The sequence below is a fragment of the Gallinula chloropus genome (genome assembly GCF_964237585.1).
Source record: "Gallinula chloropus genome assembly, chromosome: 12".
NCBI lineage: Eukaryota > Metazoa > Chordata > Aves > Gruiformes > Rallidae > Gallinula > Gallinula chloropus.
Window position 1 is genome coordinate 14,782,908 of NC_140097.1, and position 27,312 is coordinate 14,810,219.

General features: G+C 47.7%; 2 protein-coding genes across 2 annotated transcripts; one reads left to right on the forward strand and one right to left on the reverse strand.

The window, feature by feature from the left end:
• Positions 1-203: 203 nt before the first annotated feature.
• Positions 204-5,299, reverse strand: TMA7 (translation machinery associated 7 homolog). Its single transcript, XM_084269833.1, has 4 exons — positions 5,179-5,299; positions 5,047-5,102; positions 2,628-2,715; positions 204-374 (listed from the first exon to the last, which is right to left on the reverse strand). The coding sequence occupies exons 1-4, from the start codon at positions 5,192-5,194 to the stop codon at positions 340-342; spliced, it is 195 nt and encodes a 64-aa protein (XP_084125959.1). The 5' UTR covers positions 5,195-5,299; the 3' UTR covers positions 204-339.
• Positions 5,300-7,052: 1,753 nt separating this feature from the next.
• Positions 7,053-10,710, forward strand: CCDC51 (coiled-coil domain containing 51). Its single transcript, XM_084269664.1, has 4 exons — positions 7,053-7,150; positions 7,280-7,626; positions 7,928-8,092; positions 9,656-10,710. The coding sequence occupies exons 2-4, from the start codon at positions 7,309-7,311 to the stop codon at positions 10,427-10,429; spliced, it is 1,257 nt and encodes a 418-aa protein (XP_084125790.1). The 5' UTR covers positions 7,053-7,150; positions 7,280-7,308; the 3' UTR covers positions 10,430-10,710.
• Positions 10,711-27,312: the final 16,602 nt, after the last annotated feature.

The window sequence follows — 27,312 nt, forward strand, 5'->3', positions numbered from 1 at the left end:
ATTAAAACTGCAGACTTTAACACTCAGGCCATTACTTACTGTCAAAGAAAGAGCAGAAGTTGACGTTTATTCTGACAACTATCGAACCAGCAGGTGCACTTGGGCTGCCTAAGGTCACAACTGGTCTTCAGTAAAGTCTTATTTCCAGTATAAAACAGCAACGCCAATTTTAAAACAAAACCTACAGGTAAAGAGGGAAAGTGTAACATCTTAACAAAACCCATTTATTCTGACTAAACAAAATGTACAATGTTTCTCCAACAACAGCTAGTCTTCATGACTGAAGTCAGCAGATCCACCGAGTAACTCGATCACTTCTTACCCTGCAGTTTGATCAAACTACTTTTTGCCAGACTTCTTTATTCCACCGCTGGCTGCCAAAGAAAACAACACAACTGGTTAGACAACTGTTACAGAGCTTAGCTGCTAGTTCCTCACAAAGTCAAATCCCCTCTGGATTGCTTGTACAACTCAGATCCCCCCTGGTGAATTGTTCTGTATGTTACTCTGTGTGTCATCTCACATACTTCACTCTGAATTAGTAACTTTAGAAACCAAGTTTCTCCTGGAACCAGATATGCCCCATATCTACAACAGAACTAAATATTTCAGTAATTCCTGTGTTCCTCCATGGACACCCTCCACTGTTTATTTCTTATATGGCAGGAGTATATTCTGGTTCAGTCTAAATCAAAGTGAAGGGAATAAAAGCACCAGTACCCCTACTGCAACCAGACCCCCAGATGTGATCAAAGCTCTACAGAAGCAGGTACTGGAATTGTAAGAATTCCAGTCTCTGGAATTACCTGTTCTCTGCAGTCACTATTATTGAAGAGGCTAAAGCAAAGCAGAGTGAAGGGATAAAAACCAACAAAAAACCCCCCAACGAATTAACACAGCAACAAGTGCAGCATTTTGTGTAAATGCTGGTTTTTACAGTGTGTGTTGTGTACGACCAGCGGGAAGGAAGAGAGCCCAGTGAGAAGAGTGAGACAGGCTGAGACCGCTGGTGGTCAACAACAGACTTTGCACTGCAATACAGTTCTAACAGCGCTGCCTTGCTGAGGCTCTTAGGAATAGTCTGGCCCTCCCACAATAACATAAATCGCTATCTGCTTCACAAGCCTTGGACAAAGACCAGGTGACTGGAATTCATCCTAGAAAAAGGCAGAGTAGGAATGGTAGGAAAGAACTAGGAAAAAAATCTGTAAGCTTAAGTGTCCTACACAGAACAAGGTCAGGATGGTAAGGACACAGAGAGGCTCACTGAACTGTTCTGCATTGGTCTGTTGCACCAAGGGCATTCGGAGTCCCACACCCAACACATTTTTTGTAGGCTAGATCAATTTGAGATAAATAAACGAGTCAGTAGGACTGGGTGGCACTCCCTCCAGAAGCACTGATAATGTCTAATGTAAAAATGCAGAACTGCTGGCTGAGATTTGAAACTTATCCTTACAGCCACTATGTCAGAGGACTCGGCCTGTCAGCAAAGCTTAGACACAGAAACCATGCTAAAGACTAGAAAGCAGGTGTTAAAGTTTAATGGTCTTCACAGAATGGAAAAGGGATGAGTCACATTAATGGGCCACAGGTCCAAAACACCTAAAAGGACTAGACAGGCTGCATCTTTCAACATCTCTAACACTTAACACGATCTCCTCCTACTATCACTGAGACAAAGACAAGGCTAGATGCACCATCAAGATGCAAACTTTCTCCTGAGACAAGACATGCTTAACCATCACTTAAACAAAAGGGCTGAAGCCAGACTGATTTCTGGTCACTTTTTTTTTTTTTCCTTCTTTCCCTGCCAGAAATCTACTGCACTTGAAGAAATCCATCCTGTTAGAGACCAAGTACTGGATTTGTTAAGCTTTCAGAACTGTGGCAATACCTGTACATAATGTATCTGGAAAGAAAGAGATATTGTGCTAAGAGTAGAAATGTCTCTGCCACTGGAACAGGTGAGCACATTGGCCACACTGCTACACCTGCTAAACCTGAACCTCCATCAGTGATTCCGGGATGAAACTGTGTAGTTGTCCTGGTTTTGGCCAGGCCAGAGTCAACCTCCCCAAGCAGCCGGCCCAGGTGAGCTGAGTTAGCCTGGGCTGTTTCCACACCACCTGACATCACTGCCTATAAGAGGGGCTGGATGGGGAGGGATGCTCCTGCATGCTTCCAGGGCAGGCTGAGTGTAGCTGGGTGTTGTGTCAGTCCTTGCATGGATACAGTGCTCTGTGCTACAGCAGGTGGGTAAGGTACTCTGTGTTATCACCGGGTGTGAGTGTAATTGGCTGTTATTGTTCTACTTGTGTGGTGCTTTTTGTCAGTAAATTGTCCTTATCCCAACCCATAGATGCCCTGTCTCCTCCAGGAGTGAGGGAGCAGTGTGTGGCACTCAGCCACTGCTTGGAGCTGAATCACTACAATAGTGAAAGAAAAAAATTCCTAAAAATTAGCCTCTATTTGTTACTTATCATCTGCACCTGCCACCAACTCACTTGTGTATGTTAAATGACCCATAGGTACATCCCTTTTTATGGCTGTCAAGCAAAACCATGACATCTTTGAAGCCAGCAATCCCTCTCCTGTTTTTCCTATCAGTATGGCACCTCGCTTACCAAGGGGCCCTTTTCCAGCAGCCTTTGCTTTCATCTCCTCAAGTTTCTTTTGTTCCTCCTTCTGCTTTTGTTTAAATGCCAGATCTGTCTAAAGAGAAGAAAACAGTGTTTGTTAACAACTACTCCCGCCACCCCAGAAAAATGAAAACAATTGATAAGCAATGAGAAATTTATGTTCCAACAGCAGGAAAACCTGACTGAACAGCAGCGAGACAGATGAACACTAAACGTGCCAAACTGTGCAGAACTATGACACGGGGTTTTCTGTTGTACCAGGACACAATAACTAAGCATTAGTTTTGTATGTTTGATCTTTCTAGAATTAAACAAGTCTAGCTTCTAGTGGCATTCCACCTGAGTGATAAATGTTTGTTGCACTAGAACCAGTCATTAATATGCCACTGATACTGGGAGCCTGGTGCACAAGTGCTGTCTGAGAATAAAACTTGGACCTAAGGGAAAAAGGTTGCTTTAAACTAAAAAAAAAAAAAAAATAATCCTTCCATGCATATGTCACTATCCACAGGTTGGATGGGACCTTGGGCAACCTTGTGTAGATCCAGGACTGGAGGTTGGTGTCCCTGCCTGTAGGAGGGGGGTGGATCTCTATGATCCTTGGGGTCCCTTCCAACCCAGACCATTCTATGAATCTACAAATACATTGTGTTGGTTCCAAGAAATCTAATGAGACTGGTGGCAAACTGTACCTGCAAGCCAGCGGCTGAGCATCCCTGCTCACACACCCTCTCAAGTCCAGAGCTCGGTCAGACATACTCTATCCCTTACGCACACATCCCTCAGAGAGACCAGAGTCTTTTTTTCCCTGGCACTCAGGATTTGGGGATAACTAAACTGAGGACCTTGACAACTGAGATTCTAAAGATTCCTCAAGAATCCTGTCCACAAATCAACTACCTTCAGAGCTGGGAAGTCTTCCTCCTCTCTAAGCTAAAGCTTCCCTTGCTGCAATGTAAGCCTATTACTTCCTGGCCTACCCCCCACAGAACCGGTTGTTTCTCTCTCCATGTTCTCCACTGTTGGCTTATTTGTTTTTCCTGTAGATTAATGTTTCTGTCTTAGTAAATCAATCCTTCCCACTTATCTACTTCTGTGAGGGGTTTTCTTGCAGTGTTTGCCCCCAAGGGTTTGCGGTATTGCAGAGCTGAGAGGAAAAGACTCAAGGCTTTGTTTATGTATCTTGTATGATTTTATTTTTTTGCTGCACCTGATTTTGCAGGTTCCTGTTCAGTGTATGATCTGACTTGAACCCTTTCAGGTAGGCCTGCTACCTGGTTTAGCCAGTCTGTCTCCTTAACAAAGCATACATGCTTAAATAAAGCAATTTTTTTTTTTAACTTCCTCAAATTTAAGACCACTAGTCCTGTCCTCTGGCAGCCTGTGGCCCCTCCATATTTTGTGTTTTCTACGAAGAGAATGATCCACACTGTCTGTCAGTCAGTCAGACAGCCAACCAAGGCACTAACCAAAACAGTGCTTAGGCTCCAACTGAAGGCAGAAATCTTGCAATACCTCACTCACTGCGTCCCTGCCACCAGACACCGGATTGTTAGAAGCTGCTTTTAGAGCGTGGGATTCCAGCAAGCTTTGTGCTCACCTTCCATCACCATCTGAGGGCCTGTTCCTGCCCTGCGTTTACAGAAGTTACACAAGCTAGCATTGAGAACCTTGCATCTGCTGTCTTTCTCCTCACGTGTAGTGCACTGCCCTGCTACATGATAAAGCTTGTCTGTTTGCTGTGCTTTTACTAAAATCCCTACTGAGTATTAATTTTTACGTTACTTGGATCTTTGTAAGTTTTCAACCAGTCCCACCGTTTCTCTAGCAAGGACACTGCGAAAGCCATTAATTTTTTTTGTTGCTTTTTCAGAGAGACATCAGATTTGTCTCTTCCCACTCACTGGTGCCTCATCCACCCCCCGCGATCCTCCCAACTAGCCCCTCATCCCCACGCTCCGACCCCTTGCGCTGAGGCATCTCACACGTGAGATCCGCCAGTGCCTCATGCGTTCCATCCACCCGCGAATCCCGTTTCGGGCCCTGCCCCGGCTCTCGCGAACGCGTCAAGACCTGAGACCACCGGCAGCCTCTCCGGCGCGGCCGTGCCGGCCTCTCCCGTTAGCCAGCGCTGCTGCGGCTACCGCGGGCGCGGGAAGGGCGTGAGCAGAAGAAGAAAAGGGAAACCCGGGCCCGCGGAAGGCATCGCGTCGCGTCGCCACTTCGCCCCTTACGGCCGCCGCTCCTACCGTCAGAGCCCCGCTTGGCATAAGCGCGCCCAGTGGCCGCGGAAGGCCGAGAGCTGCCCCAGCGCAGGCGGGGCCGCGGCCCGGGGTAGAGCAGAGCCCAGCGGGGCCGGCCGGTGCCTCAGGCCCCCCATCTCGGCGCCCGCCCCCCGCCCTACCTCGTCCAGGTCCTTCGACTGCTTCTTCGGCTGCTTCAGCGGCTTCTTCTTGCCGCCTGTAAAGACAGAGGAGACAGTGAGGGCCGGGGCGGCGGGAGGGCGCGGGGCGGGCGGCGCTGGGCCCGGCCTTACCCTCTCGGCCCGACATGGTGGCCGCTCCCTTCGCCTCCGCCGCGTCGCGCGCCGCACCCCCCACCGCCCGAGCGCGCACGCGGGCTCGCGCCGCCGGGAGATCGCTTCCGCCCGGCCCTGCGCGGCCACCGTAGCGCTTCCGCCGCTGCTTCCGCCTCAGGTGCCGGGCCGGGCCCCGGGCAGGTAGGAGGTGCCGCTGGGGCTGGGTGGCGCGGGGGGACCTGGCGGGAAGGGCCGCCCGGTGTGGGAGGAGCGGCTCCGGCTCGACTCGCCTACTCCGCCGCGCACGGAGCTCCGCGCCGCCCCTGGCGCCGGGACTCCCCGCGGCGGGCTGCTCCCTCCCGCGGGCCGCTCTCTGCACCCGAGGCGCGCCCGGTGCCGCTGCCCGGGCCTGTGCCTGGCTACTGGCGGCGGTTTCGGTCTCGCCCTGCCAGTCCGCCGGGCGCGGTGAAAGGCCCCGCGGGGCAAGGAAGGGGTCGGTCGTGTGGGGGAACAGGCCCTGCCCCGCCGCGGGGAGCGGAGCGCTTGGCAGCGTGCGGCGGTGTGCCTGTGCTCGCGTGTGGGCAGGGGCGGAACAGGCTGCTGCGAAGCGAGGTGGGGCCCCTGGCAGCTACGCTCGTTCGCCTCCAGCGCCCGGTGTGTGCGGCGGCCTTCTGAAGGAGTCTGCCAGCGGCTGCAGCCGGGGGAAGCGCGTTTACCTTGCAAGGGAAGGACAAGGCGTGTTATGCCGGATGGAGCTTTCATAGCTCTCTTAGAACCCATTAACTCACACCGAGATTACTCTCTCTGCAGCCTGTTTGCAACCATCTACATGAGATACTTAGAAGATTTTCTATCTCAACTTTCTTTTGGTTGTGCTGCCTCAGTAGCCTGAATATTTAGTGACACTCTGCCTGTAGTAGCACAGTTAAACCAGGGAAATCTTGCAGTCTAGAACAAGGTTGAGCTGAAGTTTTAGTATGACCCCTGCAACGCTGAGTGGGGGCTGTAATGGTAAAACACATAAGTGATGCTAAGGGAGAGAGAAGTTGCTGAATTGCTGTGCTCTTGTGGCTTAGATCTACCATATCGTTATGTGCATAAACCAACTGGTAAGATTTTCCAGAGTGTTTGTTGGTGTTAATACTCGTTATTAGTATATACATAGCAGGCAGCAAACCTTTGACATTCAGCATCAGCAGCCAGCTAAACGCTGATCAGCTGATTCTTCTGGTAGGAAGAATCCTTTCCTGCAGAGATGCCTATATTTGGAATGATCTGTGGGTTTATATTAGTCAAAACCTAATACTGTCATACTCAAATTTCATCCAAAACCTTTTTTTAAAGTTTTCCTGTGTACAGTTTTTAGAGGAATGCACTCCATAGAGAATAAAGGGCTTGTTTGCAAACCAACAGATGATAAACCACAAGTAGCAGTCTGGTTTTGCAATGTAAGCAAGAATCTTAAGCTCAGTTCCAGTTGCATCCCGAACTGTGCCTTCATTACCTGATATTTTTCTGACCTTGTGTCTCTTCACTGTGTTTTAGTTTTGTAGGCAGTCTCACGACAATGCTTGTGTTCAGTTCAGCACTTCTGTTTTCTCTCTCTTCATTGTGTTTTTGTCACTGCATTCTTCAACACTTTGTTTCTGTGAAATGTAGGATCAAGACCCAGTTCTTACCAAGATTCATTTCTCCCTCTCTGTCTTTTTTCCTTTTCAGTTCTTTTGCAGGATTATTAATACCTGAGACATGGTACATCAAACTCAGGTGTGAAAGCACAAGGCAGAATTTCATATGGAAATCACTTCTGTGCTGAAGCATTTAACTCCTCTGAAGCTACTCCTGCTGGTACTGGATCTGCACACACTCACTGTTCATGCAATGAGTGAATTAGCAATCAGGAAGCATGGTGGAAGTACTTACTAACAGCATAGAAGCAGAAATCTGTGACAGAACTGCCCTTCGTTGAGAACTGTGGAAGGTTCTCTAGGTAAGTAATGGTGTAAAACCAGTGATGCTTTAACTGTTCTTGAGTTTTATTTGGTTTGGTACCCACGTGTAGTTTTAAGAGGTATTAATCAGCTGCCCTTCAATAGCTTTTTCTTCTTCCTCCCTGTAGCACTTCTGTTCAGTGATTAAATTCAAGACATGGGGCCAATGAAATACAAGTCAAGCGTGTCCTCAGTGTCCTGCGGGCTGCAGTATCACCATTCTCTGATCAAGTGGAGCCCAAAAATGAACTTACACATAGTGCGGACCTACTGCTCGCCAGCACCCAAGAGGCCTGATGCCAAGTCTGCCATAGAAACGGCCAAGGATCTTCTCAACCGGCTGACGGAAGCCGGGACCGTCATGGGGAAGCACTCGGTTCAGAAACTGTCTGCGACCTGCAAGAGTTGGTGGGAGAGATATGAAGAGTTTGTTGGAATTAATGAGGTTCGAGAGGCTCAGGGAAAAGTGACAGAGGTAAACGTGGGGATACTGTGGGCGCTTAGGCTGATGCATGATTTTTGTCTGAAGCTTAAGCACTGGCTGTGAGGCAAAACAAAAGAGCCTCCAAGGAGAACTGTGTCTTTTACCGCTTGAACTCGGTGCGGGTGCTGTGAGTGTTCTACTCTCTGCACGTTAGTAAATACAGCTTATCCTTTAGATTGGAATGGAGCGTGGTTTGTTTTGCTGGGGTTTCCTTTCCCCCAAAAAATTAAGTAATTAGTGACTTAGATCTGTCTGGTATTAAGTCTCTGAAATAAATACTCTTTCTCCTCAGGCTGAAAATATCTTTATGGTAGCTCGAGGGATCGTACGAGAGGCTCGAGAGAACGTAGAAGCCCAGCAGATTAAACTGAAGGAAATCCGGGACCGCTTGGACAGGGTCTCTCGGGATGACACCCAGTATTTAGAACTGGCTACTCTGGAACACAGGTTGCTGCAGGTAATTTGCTGGTACTTGAGCACTGGGGGATACAAGGAGAATGTGTGTGCTTTGCTTCTGTCACTAGTGACTGTGTCTGCAGATGCAGTTCAGCTCTGAAGTCAGCTTCTTATGCTACATGGTGTAGTTAATGACTGTAGATTGTTTTATCTGCTATGCAAGTTGTATATGTTGATGCTAAAATAGGGCAGTAACTTTGGAGAACAAAGCTGAAGACAGTGAGCCTAGAAATTTGAGTGGTAACCTGTAGATAAGTAGCCAACAAAAAGCTGGGAATCAATGAATTAACCTTCCACATGATGCAAGAAGCTCTTTTCTGGTTATTAATCTGTAAAATTATCTCAGCAGCCTCCTACAAGGCAGCAACATCCAGGCAATTAATTAAAACTTTTGTCAGAGAGCAGCAGGAGCTCCTGCTCCCCTCCATGAGGGAGAGCCAGCAAGACAATGAGGTTGACCACAGCACAAGCTTGAGCAGTATCCTCGACAACAGTTGTACAGTACCTCAGCTGGATGAGCCAGGCAGGGCTGGTGACAGGAACTTGTTGATTAAAGGGTCATCAATCAGAAATAAAAACATGGTAGCAGCTAAAGCAATCCAGGAGATGCAGATGGAACAGCAGGGAACGGGCCTGGAAACAGGTTACACCTATGGCAAATGTAAGGAGTGTGTACGCATGCTCCTGGATCAGAGGGTGGATCATTGGGTAAGAACCAGAGCACCATAGTTGTCTAATTAAGGAATCAGGTCTGTGTGGATGAGACTTACAGAAGAATAAAGTTCTGTTTGACTGGGAAGAAAGGTGGAACTCAAGTCAGCGCTGTCTGTAAGGTAGCAGTCCCATCTTAGAAAAGAAGTAACGTGCTTGAAGGAATGAGAGTGATTCTGGGAGATGCAGTTAGTTGACAGGCTCATCACCACCAAAACCAGCCATTCCTTTGCTAAACCAGCAGAATTTTACTGCAGGAAAACAGCCAGAAAACCTTAACAGTGTTTTGCTGTGATAAAATGGCTTACAAAAGGAACTGCCATGCTTAAGCCAGTGAGAAGGGAGAAAAGGAAGACGTTTGTCTCTGAACAAGATAACAAAGAGAAGGCAGGAAAATAAGAAGTGTGTGTGTTGGTGAGGTGAACCTATCTGAAACATCCTTTCCAGTCCTGTTCTTAGTTCTGGCTTGAGGAGTTCAGAACTGAAAGAAAGAAGTGTGGTAAAGATAGTTTGGAGAGGCAAACAGCATCCAAAAATGAGCATTATGGGGAGAGAAAGACTTTCCCCACTTACACACCTCTTCTGTCATGAGCATGTGATGGTTCTGTGTAATTCCTGATGACCTTTTCTATTTCTCAGTTTTTACTTAAAATGATGTCTCATTGACTTAGGTAGGATTAATAAAGAAAATCCCCCATTAAAAGGAAGGTTTCTGAAACAGAACTAATGGATGATCTTCATTTCCATTCCTTCATCTGCACTGGGGGCTTGGGGGGGTTTGCTTGGCTGTTTTTTTTTCCAGTATAGATGTTATAGCTTCATATCCCACCTTAAATCACTGTGTTTCTTGCAGGAAGAGAAGAGGTACCGAGCTGCTTACTTAAATGCAGAAGAATCTGAGAGAGAAAAATTCTCTCTTTTCTCTGCAGCTGTAAGGGAAAGCCATGAGAAAGAGCGAACAAGAGCTGAAAAAACAAAGAACTGGTCTATTATTGGTTCTGTACTGGGAGCCATTATAGGAGTTCTTGGATCTACCTATGTTAATCGAGTAAGGCTGCAAGAATTAAAAGTCTTGGTGCTCGAAGCGCAGAAGGGCCCGATAAATCTGCAAGAAGCCATCAAAGAACAGGCCTCCAGCCATTACTTACAGCAGAAGGATCTCAGTGACGTCATAGCAGACCTGAAAAATGTGCTGCAAACAAGGACATCACAGGAAATGAAAGAAGGCACTTTGTTAACTAAAGACAGGAATGACTCCATAAAAATAGATTCTCTTTTAATTCCTTTAAATGAGCAGCTGAACTACACTAAACAGGTCAGTTCATGTCTAGAAAGTTTACAACAGCAGTTTCACGGTCTGCAGGAAAATTTAGCACAGATGATTTCTGAGATGCAAAGTGTTAAACTTGCAGTGCATTCTAGACCTATGGAAAGAGTGATGCCAAGGTCTTCAGTGGAGGGGAAGAGTCAGGTGTCGGCCGTGAGAGATGTGATTTTGGAGTTGTGTGATACTGAGCGGAGACTGGAAACACAAATCAAGAGAAATTCCATTTACAGCACTGCAGTGACATGTGCTGTGTTCGCTATTACTCTGCCAGTACTCTACATTATACTTAAAGGAAACTGATCTCTAGTTACCACAGTTTAGTAGATTAATAAAAGTGAACTTGCATTCTAAGTACTTAGGGTACAAGCAAAAATAAAGTTGTGTTAGTGTTTCTCATTATGCATTCTCCTGGATGTTTGGAAGACTTGTAAAGAGTCCATGTGCTGCTGCAGGCCCTGTGTTAATTATCACTCCTTGTCATGCGTCATGGTTTTTAACTCCCCAAGCAAAGGAAATCCCAAGGCTTCATGTGTCGATTTAATTCACTGTTTGACTTTTTCACTGTCTAGGCTTGTGTATCATGCCACAATCAGTGACTCTGACTGGAGCTGTATTTGTGATTTTCTGTTCAAATGGTTCTTTTAATCTTTCATTGATCTAAGTGCTTCATGTGTAATCCTTCATAACTTTGCTCGTGATTACTTTGTAGTTTTGAAGTTTATCCATACACAAAACATTAGGAGTCATTTTACCAAACAGGCAGAAATATGTGCTCTGAAGATTTTGGTTTGGGTTTTGGGTTTTGTTTTTTTTTTAATGCTAGATGTAATGCAGTGACTTGTGAGGTGACAAAGAGCCCAGGCGGTATCAATAAGGGGGTTCCAAGTTACCATGATATGATGTGGCTGTACAGCCAGATGATGCACTTAAATGTATTTTAAGTTACATGTAGTAACTTTTTCCTAGGGCAGCTTATCATGAAGTAGACAAAAAGCATTTCTGGAGCTTCAGCTCTCTGTTACTGATGGCTTCAAGGCTTGCAGGCAGGGAAGGAGGAAGAAGGGTTCAGGTACAGAGCTGTATTAAGTATGACGATGTTTATTCTGTAGCTGCAAGCCAATTACCCTTTCTCTAAAGCCTGCTTAACCGTTCATTGGTTGAGCCTTAATTATTCTCAAGGTACTTTGTGGCTTTAGTAATCGTTTATGGAGCAACCTTTTTCTTTCAAGAAAGTAATTTTTCTACTAGTCTCTCACTGGAACTTTCTCTGGTCTTTATTCTTTTTTTTCCATTTTGTCCTGTCTGCAAATGGAGATGCTACTCTACAGCAGGTGCTCTCAAGTGGATTGCTAACAGTAACTGCGTTATGCAAAGTACTCCAAAATAATACTTGGGGGGGGGAAGGTAAAAGGTCCAGCTGCCTGTTTTTCCTGGAAGGATAAAGAGTGGCTGAAGAAAAACACTTGTCTAAACAGCTAAACATCCGTGTCTGTGTGTGGCCTCAGGCAGAGTTGTTGGTGTCACCATGGTAAGAAATAGTTTTCTCCCTGTGACGGTAGCAGGCGGGTACCTCGGATGTGAAACTCCTGCTCTGTAAGAGCACTTCTGCAGAACCTGTGCAGACAAAGGAGCGACAAGCTCACTTCATGGTGTAGTGCCTTTGTGTGAACGTTTCAGAATGACTAAGTCATGTTTAGTACACAGTCTGCTATGGGTTTGTTGGGGTTTTTTTTTCTATCTGCTCTTTCTACTTTCTTCTGTCCAGCAACCATATTAAAGAGTTTGAGGTTTTGATTATAAGCTCCTAAGACTTGAAGATCTTTGGGACAGGCATTTTTTCTATGAAGTACCAACTTCATTTGGTATCATTAGGTGATATTACAATGTGACTGAATAAACAAACAGTATTAGGAAAGATCTGTGGTTGTTTACTATTTGTAAGAGAGATGAAGGTGGTTTTGGGAAGCACCGCTGCTGATTTATACACTGGTTGGTTGGAGTGTAAAGTGAATAACAGGTATTTATCAGGGAAGCTGTTTGATGGCTTGAGAACTGGGAAAGAAATTCCCACACGCTGAGCTGAATCAAGAAATATGCCCATGGATCAATACAGTTTTTCAAATCTAATATTTAATTTTCTTATTTCATAAATATTTTGCAGGTTATCCTTTTTGCAGGAGCTCGGTGAAAATCAGACACGAGTGTGTATTTAAAGGGGAAGGGATAGTACAGTGGTTCCATTTGTAATTTACCAGAACTCACCACTGAGGATTTGACACCATATTGGATTTTTTTCCATCAGTTCACCTACATAAAGTTAGGCCCCCTTATTATGTAAGTGGCTGAATTTTAGGTCCCCAGCATCATTGAACAGCATGGATTATGTACATGAGCATGGCTTTTAAATGCTGTATGTTGGGCAGCAAAACTTGACAGTCAAGGCAACACTCACTGAACTGTACTTGGTGATATTAAAAATGAGTAGAGGTCCAAGGATAAACTTGTGTACAATAAATAAGAGAATTCAAAACTGTTTATTGTCCTAGAGAGATCTGCTTTCCACCCATTAAAATAAGGTACTGCGGTAGGTAGCTGTAATGTGTGGAGTGAGGGGAGGAAGCCTGTCCTTGAGAATCACAGCGAGTAGTTCTGTGGTGAGCAGAAGCTTGAAACAGGCAGCCTGAAATTTGAGGAGAGCTGAATGGTGTGATATGTATCAAGATGACGGTAACAGGATGTCACCCTTTGCAGGGTGTTGAGAAGTGTCGGGAATAGATTCTTGGAGCTGCGTTGCGCAGCTGGCAGAGCTCACTGTTACAAGTGGTTACTGTGGTTCCCTTCTTTCTGCTCTTCCTTGCTAAATCCATGTATGTGAAGTGACAGCAGAATCATTTCAGTTAGAAATGATAGTTAGTCTAGAATAATTAGGAGGGCAGATTTGTGTATTTCCTCAATCCTGGATTAATCATCGCTCCACTCTGGCAATGATCTAAGCGTGTAGTTTAGAACTGCGCTGTATGTGTACCCCAAAGCCAGAAGGTGTGGCTGCAGGAGTAACAGCTGTACTTTCAACTTGCTGAAGGCAATATCTAGAAAGATGCTAAAACATAGATTATACCATAATCTGTTCAGGGCTTTATGCTAAATCTTTGTCATGGTAACACAAGCAGCAAATACACAAGTTTGAACAAAACCAGCCCGTACAGAGGTGTTTATCTGTGCACTCACGTTACTTCAGGTACAGCTGCAGTGTGGGCAGCAATCTGCTCAGCACAGTGGCATCTCAGTGCATATCTCCTGGTGACTCAGCCGTGGCCAAATGAAGGGTTCATTGCCTGTGCTCTTCTGGGCTATTTTAGTTTAAAAACCAAAGTGTTCTGTTGCATATCTTTGGATTATTAACAAAGTTTATGATAGTTGTGTTTCACTTCTGGAATGAGGTCTCTCAGCTGAAGCTTTCCCCAAAGAAAATTCTGCTTCCCACAGCTTTTTGAGACTCAATCTTTTTTGCTCTTTCTGTGAGCAAAATCCATCCTTTCTGGGCAGGATGGCTCAGACAGCCCTCCATCACAAACACAGCCAGAAGGGAAGGTGGCTGCAGTATTTAGTACAGCTCTGGTGAGGCCGAGGACTGACCTGGGCAGCAGGGATAGGTCAGAGAAAGTGCTGATTCGAGTGAATCGCACTGTCAATCAAGACATAAAAGATAAGTTAAAGGAGGAATCCAATAAGATTAACTGGAAGCCCTTTGATAGATAATAACTAGAGAAAAATGTGTGGCAGTGGCCTGAGCTTGGCCTGTGCTAAGCTATTTTGAGATCTTAGTGCTCCAGGAGAAACCACTGGTAACTCAAAAGCAAACAGCCTGGTGGCTATGGAAATAACTTCTAATGAGGTCACTGCAGCCTTCTCACAGTAGGTGCATTTTGAAGAGAAGAGTTGCCATTCCTTCCACTTATGAAAGGAATAGCAAATGTTTTTTATTAATATAGGACAAAAGCAATTACATGTGGTGTCACAAGCAGGATATATATTTATTGACATGGAAGTTTGAGTGTTCTGATACTCTGAGAACCTGGCTGGAAGTTGCAGGCACTCCTGTTGATTTCCTCCTAACAACCTGGTTGGAGAAGACCATTTCTTTCACAGAATGCCTTCTGAAAACAAGACTTCCATCTTTATGGAGCTGAGGAGCGGTAGAAAAGCTTACTTCAGAAGCAGGAGTCAGATATGCAGTAGGAGTGAGGTTTGTGAGGTAGGAAAAGGGAGTCAATGCTGGGTTTGTCCACAATATATTTAGAACAGTCTTTTATTGCCAGATTTTTTGCCAGCAAATTCTATTTGTGACCTTCCTCATAGAACACAGAGAAGTGTGATTTCTGCTGTTTGGCACTCGGTGGATAATCTAAAAAGGTGTGGTCTTAAATACAGCAAAGAGACAGCTGGGCCATAGTTTTTATTTTTAAGGAGAATTAAGCCATCAGGTAATGATGGTTGTGGCAAGGTTTGGGAGTTTCCATCATGGGCAATTTTTAAGAACAGTTTGGATAAATATCACTAGGTTTGGTACAGCCATGGAACCTGCCCTGAGACGGGATGGATTCAGTCAGGAATCTTTAAACTTTTCTAAGAACTACTGCTTCCTGGCTTGTGGGGTTTTGTTTTGGTTTGTTTTTTTAATGAAGTGGGAGAGGTTACGGACAGTTCAACGTCCAAGTCGTCCCAGTGTTGGTTCCCTTATGGTGCAAGTTATAGCAGAATGGGAAAATGTTGTGCTGAGAAAAGAGCTCAATTTAAGGCAGGTATGACCCTAAAAGAATTGCCTGAGTAATTATTGTTCCGGATCAAATTTGTAAGGTGACTTCTCAACCAATTTTGAAATACTATGCAAGGAGGGTTTTCTAAAGGCTGCTTTTAATAGATCCTTGTTTGCTTCTGTTGTAAGCCTTCAGATGGCCACAGCCTACACTGACCTTTCCTTTCTGAGAGGCTGCCTGAAACAGGCTGGCCCATTAAAGATTATTCTATTTAAGTACTGGTATAAATATTTATACCAGTAAGCTCTCATTCATGAGCTCTCAGGAACTTCCCTGTGCTTCCAGACTTCTTTTTGAAGAAAAAACAACCATCAGCCAGTCACCCAATCCTCTGTATTAGTTTGGGGCACGTAACCTGCTTCATGAAATACATCTAATTCTTGCTTTTCATGGGGGTGGTTGTGACGGTCTGTGTGGCTGGAGCCCTCACCTGTGATGGAATACTTATTTATGGTGATTTTGGACATTCCATGTATAAATATTTAGGCCACAGATAAAGGGATTGTTGCAGGCATCCCGAGCTTGTTTGCTGTGTTCTGAGGAGAACCTGCACAAATCAGTGTGTGCTAAGAGTGTCTTTTACCCTTTCTCTGCCGGTGCTGGGGTGCTGGGCACTGTGCAAGCTGCATGGTCTGCAAGGCATGTTCAAAAGCAGATGTTTAAGCACCAACAAACTGCTGCTAGCAAAACTGTAGGTGCCCAAATGAAGATCTTAATCCTCTTCCCAAAGTTCTGACAAACCGAAAACTTGAGAGTTTTCAGATTTCAAAGAGTCAGATTTCAAGTAGGGTAGATGTAGCCAACCTTCTGTTGGTCCCTGAATTACTGCTCTAGATGCAGTTTATTCCCAGAAGCTACAGACAGTATTCAGATAGTCCTCGTGACTTCCTTAACCCAACTCCTTCCCTGCTTGGAGAGGAGGAACAGTGAGGAGAAAATCAAAAGGAGCGTAAGCAGCTGCTAGCCTTGTGATTATCATAATAGTTACACAAGAAACTCAGCTAACCTGCTTAGAACAAGACATGAACAAGGGCTTTTATAGAAGAGGATCCTTTATGGATTTAAATATATTAAAAAAAAAAAGCAGCTTCTGAACAAATGGAAATAAAAAACTGTTTAAATGTGTTCCTCAATATGTTTGTTGTTTATGTGAGGCTGTTTTAAACTAATTAATCTTTGAGAACTAGCTTTTTCTCTAGTCTGTTTATAAGAACTGCAAAAGTTTTTTTTGCAGACAAATCAAAACTCCTTCCCTGAAGAGGGAATGTGTAATCTCATTGTGGTTTCACAATATCCTTGTCACTCTGGAGGGCTCTGAGTCCAGTAAGAGGGGGTAGGAGAGGGGTACTATAACATCCTTCAAGTGCACGGCAGCTCTTCCTGCCCTGCTCCTAAAGCACACCCTGCAGCCAGCTCCCTGTGCCAGCTCTGCCATGGGACAGGAGGAAATGGTGCTATTTTCCAGTGTGCTCTCACAGGGCTTTTGGCTGCTTTTGAAGTGAAGCTTGCAGATGTGTTTTAACAGACTGAAGGGGCTGCAGGTTGGGACTGGCTCTGAATAAAAGGCAGAAAGGGGATTAGTGTTTTGAGTCAGAAATGAGTTGGAGCAAAGAAAAATTGGGGGTTTTATTAACATCATTAGTCACCAAAGCTGGATTTGGGTTGGAGGAATTTGAGTGTGTTACAATGTCTCTGATTAGTGAGATACTATTGTGTTCAGTGAGCTCTAACCTGAACAGTGATTCAAAAGGATGGTTTAGTCTGTGTGAGGAGAAGAGCAAGTATGGGATCATCCCCTGAGAGTCCTCATGGTCTCTGTGCACAGTGGGCATCAAGGATTGCCTGGAATAACCAAGTGCCAAGGAGCAAAGGTCCAGAGGGTCAGCTGACATCTGCCCACGAAATAATCCTCCCTTTGGAGGACTGTGATCATGCTGCCAGATCCTGGGGACTGTTCAGCATCTCTAAACTTTCAGACATATTTTTTCGCTTCACAGTGTAGTCACTTCTTGGGCTGGGGGTGGGAGTGTGAGAGGCTGATGGCTTGTAGCAGAGCAGATATGTAATGACACTTCTGGACATGGAACTTATACCAACTATGTTCCTCTGAAATGTCAGAAATGCACGTGGGAGGGAAGCCTGATTCAGACTTTAAGAGCAGCTTTGTGTCTTGAGTGCAGCTCCAGCTGCATCCAGCTAAAAAGGAAAAGCACTGGGCACCCCTGGCATACAGTCCAGTGCCTGTTGCCTTTTCCTGGGAGTTTGCTTTAACCTAGGGGTCCTCCATCACTGCTGTGTGTCTTCAGATACGCCCTATTTTCCCACAAAGAATTTGCATCTGGGTGGTAAAGGCACAGCTTCATCTTTTGTCTGGGGTTTCCAAACGTGGCAGTCAGCTCAGCAGGCAAACGGCCATTGGGCTGTGCAATTGTATTTAGTATATAGAGTCGGTCACGGCATGTATAGCAAGTCAGTTGTTAGCCTAACCGTACATTCGCTGATCAACGACACAATAGAGACCAGCACATCTGGAGAACACAGAAATTACAGTGTGAGCAAGGAAAATGGGAGCATTAATTCTGTCCCTCTGTAGAGCTGTTACTGACAGAACTTACCCCTCATTCAGAGAGAGGATTTTACGCAGTCAGTTCTCAGGGGCCAGCAATGCCTCCCTCCCTCACACAGAGCACCAGCCTCCAGCTCTTCTCACCACTGGAGCTTCCAGCTTCACAGGAACAAAAATCCCAAACCCAGCAGTTTATACTGCACATTATCACTTCAGGCGCTTGACGATGCTTTTGTCTCCACCGACTTTCAGCCGGAACGGCGTGTTCCCCGCTGCTTTGTAGCCAGAGATAACTGCGCGCTTCTGCCACATCCTTGAATCCTGTTAAGGTCCAGGTTCCCCCATACTCTGACCAGCGCCCTACCTCAGCCACCCGGCGCTGTGTTTGTTTGTAGGGGATGGTTGCTGAGCACAAACTGGTTTCGCTATCAGATTTTGCTCCCTGCGCACCAGGCGGGCTGCGCGGCCGCAGGCTCCCGCTCACTCCCTCCCACCTCTTGGCTGAGGACAGCCAAGCACAAAGGCTTCTCGAACCAGGGGCTCGCTGCTAGGAGGGACAGAGAGAAGAGAAATGCGGGGTTTTCTTCCAGAATACATCGTTTTAAGTCCGGTTCTCAACGTAGGGGCTGCAGCCACCCCTGGAACAGCAGTTTGCCCTGGCTGGCAGGCGCGGCGGTTTTGGGCGGGAACATCCCGCACGTCGGCCGCAGCCCGGTCCTTCACCAGGCCTTGCGCGGCGGCGACTTCGGGGCGGCCCGGCACACGCAGAGGCTCGTTCTCTCGAGGCGGCGGGAGCCCCTTGCCCGTCAGGCGCCCAAGCTGGCACCCCTCTGAGCCGGGAGACCTGAGGCAGGGCCCGGCACCGAGCGCCGCGGCGGCCACAGACCCCGGCGCGGAGTCGGGGAGGCGCTGAGGGGGCGCGGCGGCAGCCAATGGGGTCTCGCCGCCGGCTGCGAGCGTGCGGGGCGGCCGGTCTCCGCTAGGACCCCGCGGGGATGGGGCGGGGAGAGGCAGCCTCGGAGGCGGGGCCTCTGCGGGAACACGGGCTGCTATTGGAGGAGCGGAGCCAGGGGCGTGTCGGCGGCGGGGCGCGTGTCCCCGCTGGGCGGGGCGGGCGTGCGGCGCGGCGGGGGCGGGTCTGTCGCTCCGCGGCTCGGTGCGGGCAGCGCTCCTCGGCGGCGGCGCGGCCGGGAGCGGAGCGGGTCGGCCGTTGTCGCGGCAGGTGAGGGGTGGCGGGGACGGCGGGTCGCGGCGGGGGGGGACTCAGGCTGCCGCCGCCGCTCCTGGCCCGGGGGGGCGCTGGTGGCGCGTTGCCGGGGGTCAGCGGCCGGCGGCAGGTGCCGCCCGGGGGCCGCGCTTTGTCTCGGCGTGGGGGATGGGCGCGGCCCCTCCGGAGCGGCGGGGCCGGGCCGTGGTCCAGCCGAGCCTCCCGGGCGGGGCGGGACGGGGCGAACCCGTGGGGCTCCGGCGGGCAGGGTAGCCCCCCTCCCGGAGCCTCCCCCCCCGGGGCGGCCGGGTGTCGCGGAGGGGAGGGCGACGTTGGCCGCGGCTCCGCTCCCGGGAAGAGGAGTGGGCGGCAGAGCCGGCGAGCCCCTCCGCCGCCGGGCAGGCCGGCGGTACCCCCGGCCCGGTGTCGAGGACAGGCGACGGTGAGGCTGGGCGGAGGCGAGCGGGTTAGTGGGACCGGGCGCGTCCACCGCGACCTTGGGAGCGCTCGGAGCGGGGCGGCGGGGGGGGGCGGCACCGGGCTAGCGGCAGGGCGAGGACCCTCCGGCCGTACTGGAAAGGGCCCTCTCCCCGTGCCCGGGAACGCACGGGTGTAGCTGTGCCCCGGGAGCGGCGCCACCGGGGAAAGGAACCGCGGGCTGGAAGGCGGCAGCGCTGGGAAAGCCCTTGGAAGTGTCAGGGAGCGGGCGCGTTGGGATAAACAGGTAGTGCGAAACGTGGAAAAAATGACACGTGAGTTTTCGGTGATGCTCAGGCAGGAGATTGGGAAAGAGTTTTCAGCTGTGTTGTGTGGTTGCTGGGCCAGTGCGGGAGTACGGTGTTGGGTCTGATGTGGGTGCTGCTCTCAAAGGATGCTGAGAAGTTTCTAATGCAGGGAAGAGCCAGAAGTTACTTGGGGACTGTGTTATTTGAGGAGCTCAGGATAACTTTTTAATTAGCCAAAGGATTGACAAGTGACGTGAGTGTCTGCAGGGAAAAGCCCTGTGCAGGGATTAGAGGGCTGGTAGTAAATGGTGAGGCAGCAAACAATGGCTGAAGCCAGGCAGCGTTTAAAAGAATAGTGTTACCAGTCGCTATCATCCTGCTCCTGAAACTTCACCCTCAGAGTAGCAGTAACTGCCTTCAGCAGAAAGCCAAGTTGCCTAATAATTAAATCTGTTTTGCGAACTTGCAAACATGTTTGAAGTATGAACTCAGGGAAAGCTAATTTCTCTGCCTTCTCCAGCCTGTTCAATGCTTATTCCAGCAATAGTAACCCAGAAAGCAGCAGGAGGTGCCTTTCTGATAAATGCAGCACCTTTCACTTCTGGAAACTGCCATGCATTCGCCTTTTCCCCTCAGTGCTGATTCTACCCCAGAACTGAAAGTGAGTGGTTAAGTCCTGTTGTTCTGGAGATCTCATTTCCCACCTTGAACGAATTCCTTTTCAACAGTACGTGGCAAGTGCTCGGGCCCCCCGAGCAGGTGTGTTTTCTGTTACAGCAGTGCAATTTGAGATCTTTCTTTTCTCAAATCTAAACTTTTCTATGACTGCTGCTTTCTCTCGGGGCAGCAGTCTGGAACAGGAGTGGTCCTGAGAGAATATCCGGGCTGCTGTGGGAGTTACAAAGAAAGGGGCTACAATCCCGAGTGTTGTAAAACAGCAGGGTCAGTATTTTACTAAACAAGGGCCTTATTCTGTGTAAGGTGGAGTGCTGAGTGAAGTCTGCTCGTTTCTGGTCTTGCTTTCTGAACAGAGGTCACAGGAATCCTGTGTTACTCCTTGCGTATTAAATGCAGAAATCGATGAGTGTTACATTAACGATGTGTCTGTGTGTGACGTTGGGACCTAGGCCAGTGATGGAGGCATTTGCCCTGATCCAGGAGGAAGCTGATGCACTGAGCTGTTGTGCTGGGTGGGTTTTGCATTCTAATCGAGAAATTGGTGTTTCTCCTTGATTGTTACAAACTGGGCACGGAATTGCATAGGTCTTAATACAGTCACTTGGAGAGGCTGGGAATGTCTAGCAGAATCCTGGGAGAAGAAGGCAAGCAGGTTATGGCCAGAGAAGAATCTGTTGGGGAAGGTGACTGGAGGGTTATCTGGTGCTGAGCAGCCTGTTTCCGTGCTCACCCACATCTGTGTGTAGCAGAGCTGGAGCCTGCAAGCCAAGGACTTGCCCTGAATTGAGATTTGGCTAGAAAGCATTTAACATAGCCTGGTCATATATGGAATTTTCTCTTTAAATTTCTTCCAGCGCATGAAGTGAGTTAGGTTAGTAATACGATTAACGATATTTAATAAGATTAAAATTACCAGCATAACTCTCTTGAGAAAGGTGGGTGCAGACTGTCAGCAGTTGACGCTCTTAATCTCTGCTTTCTCCCACATTAAGTGTTGGAAAGAGTTTGGGCTCCTGGCCTCAGCTTGCTTTTCAGAAAAGAAAAAAATCTGTCCTCCTGTGCTGACAGCTCAGGTATTGCCTTACCTTTCATGTCCTCCAACAGCACGGTATTCCCAGCGGGGCCATGGGATGTTCCCATATAAGGGCAGAGGGAATAGCTGACGGAGGGATGTAGGGAGCGCCCAGAGCCGTTCCCTTCCCTTGGGTGCCAGTCTTTGTGTAGAGCGGGGTTGTTTCTGCGAGCGAGCGGTGCTGCTGCTGGCACGCTCGGGCTTCCCTGGCAGTGTCAGCGCAGACTGCGAGGGCTGAGCAAGTCTGGAGAGTATCTGTTTCTGCTGAAGGTGGCCCCGTGTGCCTGGGGAGGCACTGCCTGCCAAATAAGCAATGCCGGTTGTATGTTGGGTGTGCTCTGAAGGGAAAATAAAAGCACCCACCCAGGTTGCCTGTGTGTGTGGTGTGTGCTATCCAGCGCTGTCCGACGGGAAAACACAAGTAATTCCATTTGCTGCCTTCCACTATTGCTGTCCGCTGCCTGGAGCAGTTGGTTTAGCCGGCAGCGCTGGCTGCAGGGAGGCGTGGTGTCTCTTTCAGCAGAAGAAATGCTTTAGTGTCACCTGGGAAGGGAGAACAACAGATGAGGGGAAGTTGGGAGAAGGTGAAGCAGCCGCTTCCCACAAATGCCTGTGCTTTTTCTTTTTTTGTGGTAAAAATCAGTAAGATTGATGTTATTTCTCTTCTGTTGTCTTCCTCTCTGTCTTGGTCCTTCCTGCTGCCTGTCAGGGACTTCAATTTTTCCTCCTCCCTGGCAGCCTCTCCATCTGCTCTTTTTTTTTTGTTTGTTTGTAACTGTTGTGTTGGGTTTTTTCCCCCTGAAACTTCATATTGGCTGTTGTAGCCAAGTTCTGAGCTGAACCCTCCCAAACTTGCATAAGGGCATCCTGGAGGAAGATGATAGGACTTTGATTCATCCCAACTCTGCAGGGTGGTAGCAGTCAGAGGAGGCATGAGCCTGCCTGCTTTCTGGTAAGAATTAGCCCTCTAGATATGAGCTAGTTTCAGGAAGAAGGGCTTGGCCTGATGCCCTTTTGGCTCACCTGGATCTTCAGTGAAGCATCTTTGTGCTCCAAGTGCTGGAGCTCGGGTGCTTTCTGCTGACTCTCCTTTGCATTCCCCATAAGCTGTTAAAGCCCCGGATTTGATTCACGTTTACTTGTGGTTCTCTTAAGTATCTCATTGCAGAATTGCTGTATCTGAAAGGATTAATCTGCTGCTGTTCATCAAAACCACAGAAGGCCTTTATGGGAATGTGCCAGCTGGTCTTCCATTGTGCTGGTATCATTTTTCTCGTCCTATTGTTGGAAGTATCTTTGATGACCTGATGCTTGCAGTGATGTCTTTAGAGAAGATTCATATTGATCATTATTTGAGCATTGTCTGGTTTGGTCTTGGAAGACAATTCTTAGAAAATTCTTGTGTGTGTTTTTCATGGACAAGTGTTTGTGACATTAGGGGCACGTGCAGAGTCTCGTGACATGATGCTGTTGTTCCAGGAGGCAGAGTAGATGCTTAATTCGGTTGGGAAACAGCATTCTAATGTGTTGCAGAGTCTTCACTTCAGCACGATGCTGAGAGCTGAAAGACCTTGTCCCTCAGCATGCTGAGTCTGGGGACTCTTTAAAAACCTCTCAGAGGGATTTTTGCTCACCGTGTAGCTCTCCAGAACCACACAGGATCAGTGTTTGTGCTACGGTTTGCTGCAGTGGTAACTGAGATGTGCCCCTGCTTAATAAACCGGCCTGGGTTGTAGTCACTGGAGCTCAGACTTGCTAAGCTGCGAAGGTGCGAAAACATGAAGCAGGATGTCTCGACCTGTACCGACATGCAGCCTTGACTAATGGAAGAGCCGCGGTGCTTCGCTGTGATCTCTTCAAGGCTCTGCGTTTTCTCTCCAACTGCCTGAGTAATAAACGCAGAGGATTTGTTTTCATTGCTAATAATTTTTTGTAGCCAAGTAGTAACTAAGATCTGAGCTATTTTGAGGTTGCAGGAAGCAATTTAGGTCTCCTTTTGTTAACTAGAAGCATTGCTTCCCGATGCTTGCTGGGGGGAGGGAGGGAAGAAGAAACAAATGGTGACAGTTTAAATGGGCTTGATTTTTTTTTTTTATCAAATCCATTTTTAAACTATTTCCAATATCCTGTATTTAATGGTAAAATTTCACTTTCAAATACTGTTTGCTACCCCCAAGAAAGAAAAGGAGGTGGGGAAGTGAAGTAGAAGAGAATTTTGTGTTAGCATGATCTGATAGAAACATTGTAGGTGTTGATAAAAACATGAGGTGAACCTTCAAATGATAGAGATCCTAAGGAAATTCCCAGATCCCAGACTTTAATCGCATCTGAACTTCAGTTATTCGCTTGCAATATAAACACTGCAAATGCTGTGAGGAACACTTCTCCCGTGCTTGGCAAATGTGTGAGGTTTTGCATTGCTTTCAGCTTTAAAGTGTAAGTACAGAATAGCCTGGTACTGGTGGGTTGAGTTTCCCCAGTCTCAGCTCTGCACCGGTGCTGCTGCTCAGATTTCTTGCAGCTTCATAGCTGCTCCCTTTGAGGAAATAATTAATTTCCTTCTTGAAGTATCTGAATGTTGCAAGCTCATATTGCTACTTGTATCTGTTCCCAGTCTATCTCATATGGAATGCCTTTTGTCCCAGTGTGACAGGCTGTAGATGGGTTGAGCTTTGTTCCTAGTGATGGTGGTTTAGCTAGGCTGGTTCTGTATTTTGCGGACTGGAGTTTAGGACTTATGTGGCTGCTTGCTACCAAATGTCCTGATGCTCTGTGGTGAGGCATCACACGTGTGTCAGCTTATCTCAGTGTAACATGGTATTGCCTGTCAGCTGAGTTGTAGTGATGGGATTTGTACTGCTGCTGAAGCTGCAGCAAGGAGAATGTGGTTTTTCTGGCATCCTACCCTTTCCTGCAGCTCTGCAGTGGCGAGAGAGTAGTTGTGCCTGGTCTGTGCAGGTGGGGGATGTTGGTACTATTCAAGTACTTGTCTACGCTGATTAAACTAGTTTTCTGACTGAATTGCATGTAGTTCTATAACTAGAATGGCTGTATTTGACACCTTACCCTATTACAACAGTTCTGACAATTACTATGTAGAAGAAGTGTTTCCAGCTTAAGGTTACTGCCTGTGTGTGCCTATTTCAAAATTATCCTTGTCTCAGTCTCTGTTCCTTTAGCTCCCCTATCCTGCACCATTCCTCGTTTTGCTTAGGTGGCCTCCTTTTCTCCAGACTAAGCAATCCCAGCTCCCTCAGCTGTTCCTCATAAGATTTGTCTTCTAAACCCTTCGCTAGCTTTGTAGCCCTTCTCTGGACATGTTCAAGCATCTCGATGCCCTTGTAGTGAGGGGACTGAAACTGAACACACTACTCCAGGTGCAGCCTCATCAGCACTGAGTACAGGGGAAGGATCACTTCCCTGCTGCTGGCCACACTGTTCCTGATACAGGCCAGGATGCTGTTGGCCTTCTTGGCCACTTGAGCAGCCATGCCTTCATCCTCCTGTGTCAGACTCCAAGGAGTTTCTGGGCTCTCTAATGTCTATAAGGAAATGCCAACCTTTGTGAACAGCTGGCCAAGCAAACGCTTGAGAATATGCTCCTGAGAGTGCCCTGCAAGTGCTCTGTGCTCAGCTGGAAGCCCTTCTGACAGCATGGGAACCAGGGCTTCAGAGATGCTCCTACCAAACCAGACTTTGTCAGAAATCATGGCTGCAGTTGGTGTAGGGTTTTGGACACCCTGGAGTTAATGGCCCTGAAGCAATTCTATCTTTAGCACTTTCAGCTTTGATCCCAAGTTTTTTGCATCAGACTAATCTTCTCAAAATGCTGGAGAGCACAACTCTGTCAGTGGATTACCCAACAGTAAAGAATCATACACGAGAGCATTTCGGTAACTCCTCTGGAATCGTCTCGTTGCTGTCTTCTGCACACCAAAGTTATGAGCTCTTCTCACCTTCCTATGCTGTCTCCCATCTTTAGGGTAGCCAGAAAATGTATGCAGTGGAGAACTGTAGTGCAAAAGCAGTCCCTGGATTTCCGAATCCTGCTGCCTTTGATCTCTGTTTGCATATTGCTCCACTTCTTGCATACAGATCGCAGTCTGTTACTGAGTTATTCTGCCCAAGAGTAAAGCGGGTGTGCAGCTGAATTAATGGCATGGGAGCTGTGTGTGCCACTGTGGGAAATAAAGGTGTAGTAACTGGGTGCTCTGTTCATTTGCCGAATTTTTTAGCTAGTTTAGCATTTTGAGAGAAATTGCTGAAACAAGACTGCAGAAATGTTGAAGGAGCTAGGGAGGCTAAGGCATTTGTGAATTTATATCCGGATCCTTAGCTGAAACATTTTGGAGTGTGCTTTGTGCCAGGCTGCAACTGTTGAGGGCTTTTTGCAGTTTGGTCGGTGTGTCAGTGTAGCTTTCTTGTGGCTCTGAGGAAGAGGTGTGGTTCCCCCATATGACACTGCCGTCTGGGGCACTGCTATCACTGTAACGGGTAGCCTGACTCTTACAGTTTATTTGCTGCTTTTATCTAGATGATTCTTGTCTTTTGGGGATTTGTAACCAGAAAATGTTCTCCAGATGTGCGATATCTAGCAGAGGTGCATGTGCAATTACAAAATTGCCCTGGGTGCCTGCTACCAGCTTGTCCTCCTGGCAGTTTAGGCAGCAGTTGAATTGGCAAGAAGGCACAGCAGGTCCCTGTGGTGCTGCCATCCCTGAGTGACTCAGTATGCTGAGCTTCTTGGCCATGGTAACGGTCAGTTGGAGTCTCAGAGCTGGAGTGTCTGGCTGTGCTCTGTGCCCAGCACTGCTGAGATGATGTAGAGCTAAAGAAAAAGGAGCGGAGAGGTAGAGCAGCTGCCCTACAGATGCTGTTCTTGTCCTCTGTACTGCTGAGGGGGCAACTACCTGCAGGGCTGCTCTCCATAGTGGCGGCGATGGGGAGCAGGGGCTGTGCGTCCTGGCAGAATGACCATATGAGGAGCTGCACAGGAACAGATGAAAGAGCTGTTTAGCCTGCTCTGCTTTTTCTGGCCTTGGGACAGCCAAGTCTCTGTCCTGGTAGTCCCCAGGTCCCTGTCACCCTGGACTGATCTGCAGGAGAAGTGAAAGCCTGTCAGTACCAAGCTCGGCAGAGCCACAAATCAGAGGGTTTCTGGAGTAGTTCTGACGATCATGCTTTCTTGCTTACTGTGTTTTAACACTATTTCTGTGTGGTGTAGTAACAGTACTGTGTTCTGGATACTTGCACTGTGTAGATGTACAAAACACAGGAGACATGCATGCTGTTTGCCATCTTGCAAACAGTTGTGTTTTGTTGTGGTACCGAGGCCTGTGCATACAGGGTGGTGGCATCATGAGGCTCTCCTTAATGACCAGTATTGATACCAGTGGTTGTTCCATAATGCATAACGAGGCTTCACAATGCTGTGGAGAGCTGTCTTTTAAGTCTGTGAATAAAGACTGTAGAAAGACTCAGCAAGCTGATGGCTGTATTGCAGACACATGTTATTTTGGAGCCAGCCATTTGGGTACATCTACAGCATCCCACCATCACAGACCTGCTATAGCAACAGCTCTTGCAGTGGATCTGTGAGTGCCAAGCTCATTAGCTACAGGCAAATAACATCTAACTAGTGTTTACCTTCCAGATGGTGACAGCGATGGGCGTCCTGCTGTGAAGAACTTGTATGCCGGTGTTCTGCTCTCACAGCCCCAGTAAACTCAAACATTTCTGGTTAAGTAGTTTTGTAGGTTGATGTTTCATTGCTGGTCGAAGGTTTGTCTCTGGCGCGGGTGATTAGCAGCAGCATGCAAGTCCCAGGACACTGCCACGGCTGAGCAAAGCTGTTGTGGGAGAATGACTTGCACTTATGAGGTTTCATCCTTTTCCTTTGCCTGTATTGTCTCCTGAATGTTTGAAAGCCACTGGGCTTTGCATCTGTTTACCTTCCTCCCAGCGCTGCCAGCACAGTGCAGTCCTAACGGGTGCTGCAGTGGCAATTACAGGCCTTGTATTCTCTGCAGGCTGCCAGAGCCTGTTGGATCATCAAAGCACAAATGACACCTGGCTGTTCAGCTCTAGGATTACAATCTGCATCCCCAAGTGCACCACG

What these genes read in the sequence shown, in the direction of transcription:
- TMA7 (XM_084269833.1), bottom strand. An exon ending in AGTCGAAGGACCTGGACGAG is followed by an intron (nt 2,716 to 5,046) that starts GTAGGGCGGGGG and finishes TCTTCTCTTTAG; the next exon opens with ACAGATCTGGCATTTAAACA. An exon ending in TGCTGGAAAAGGGCCCCTTG is followed by an intron (nt 375 to 2,627) that starts GTAAGCGAGGTG and finishes TTTCTTTGGCAG; the next exon opens with CCAGCGGTGGAATAAAGAAG.
- CCDC51 (XM_084269664.1), top strand. Translation starts at nt 7,309, where the DNA reads ATGGGGCCAATGAAATACAAGTCAAGCGTGTCCTCAGTGTCCTGCGGG. An exon ending in CTCAGGGAAAAGTGACAGAG is followed by an intron (nt 7,627 to 7,927) that starts GTAAACGTGGGG and finishes CTTTCTCCTCAG; the next exon opens with GCTGAAAATATCTTTATGGT. An exon ending in TGGAACACAGGTTGCTGCAG is followed by an intron (nt 8,093 to 9,655) that starts GTAATTTGCTGG and finishes TGTTTCTTGCAG; the next exon opens with GAAGAGAAGAGGTACCGAGC.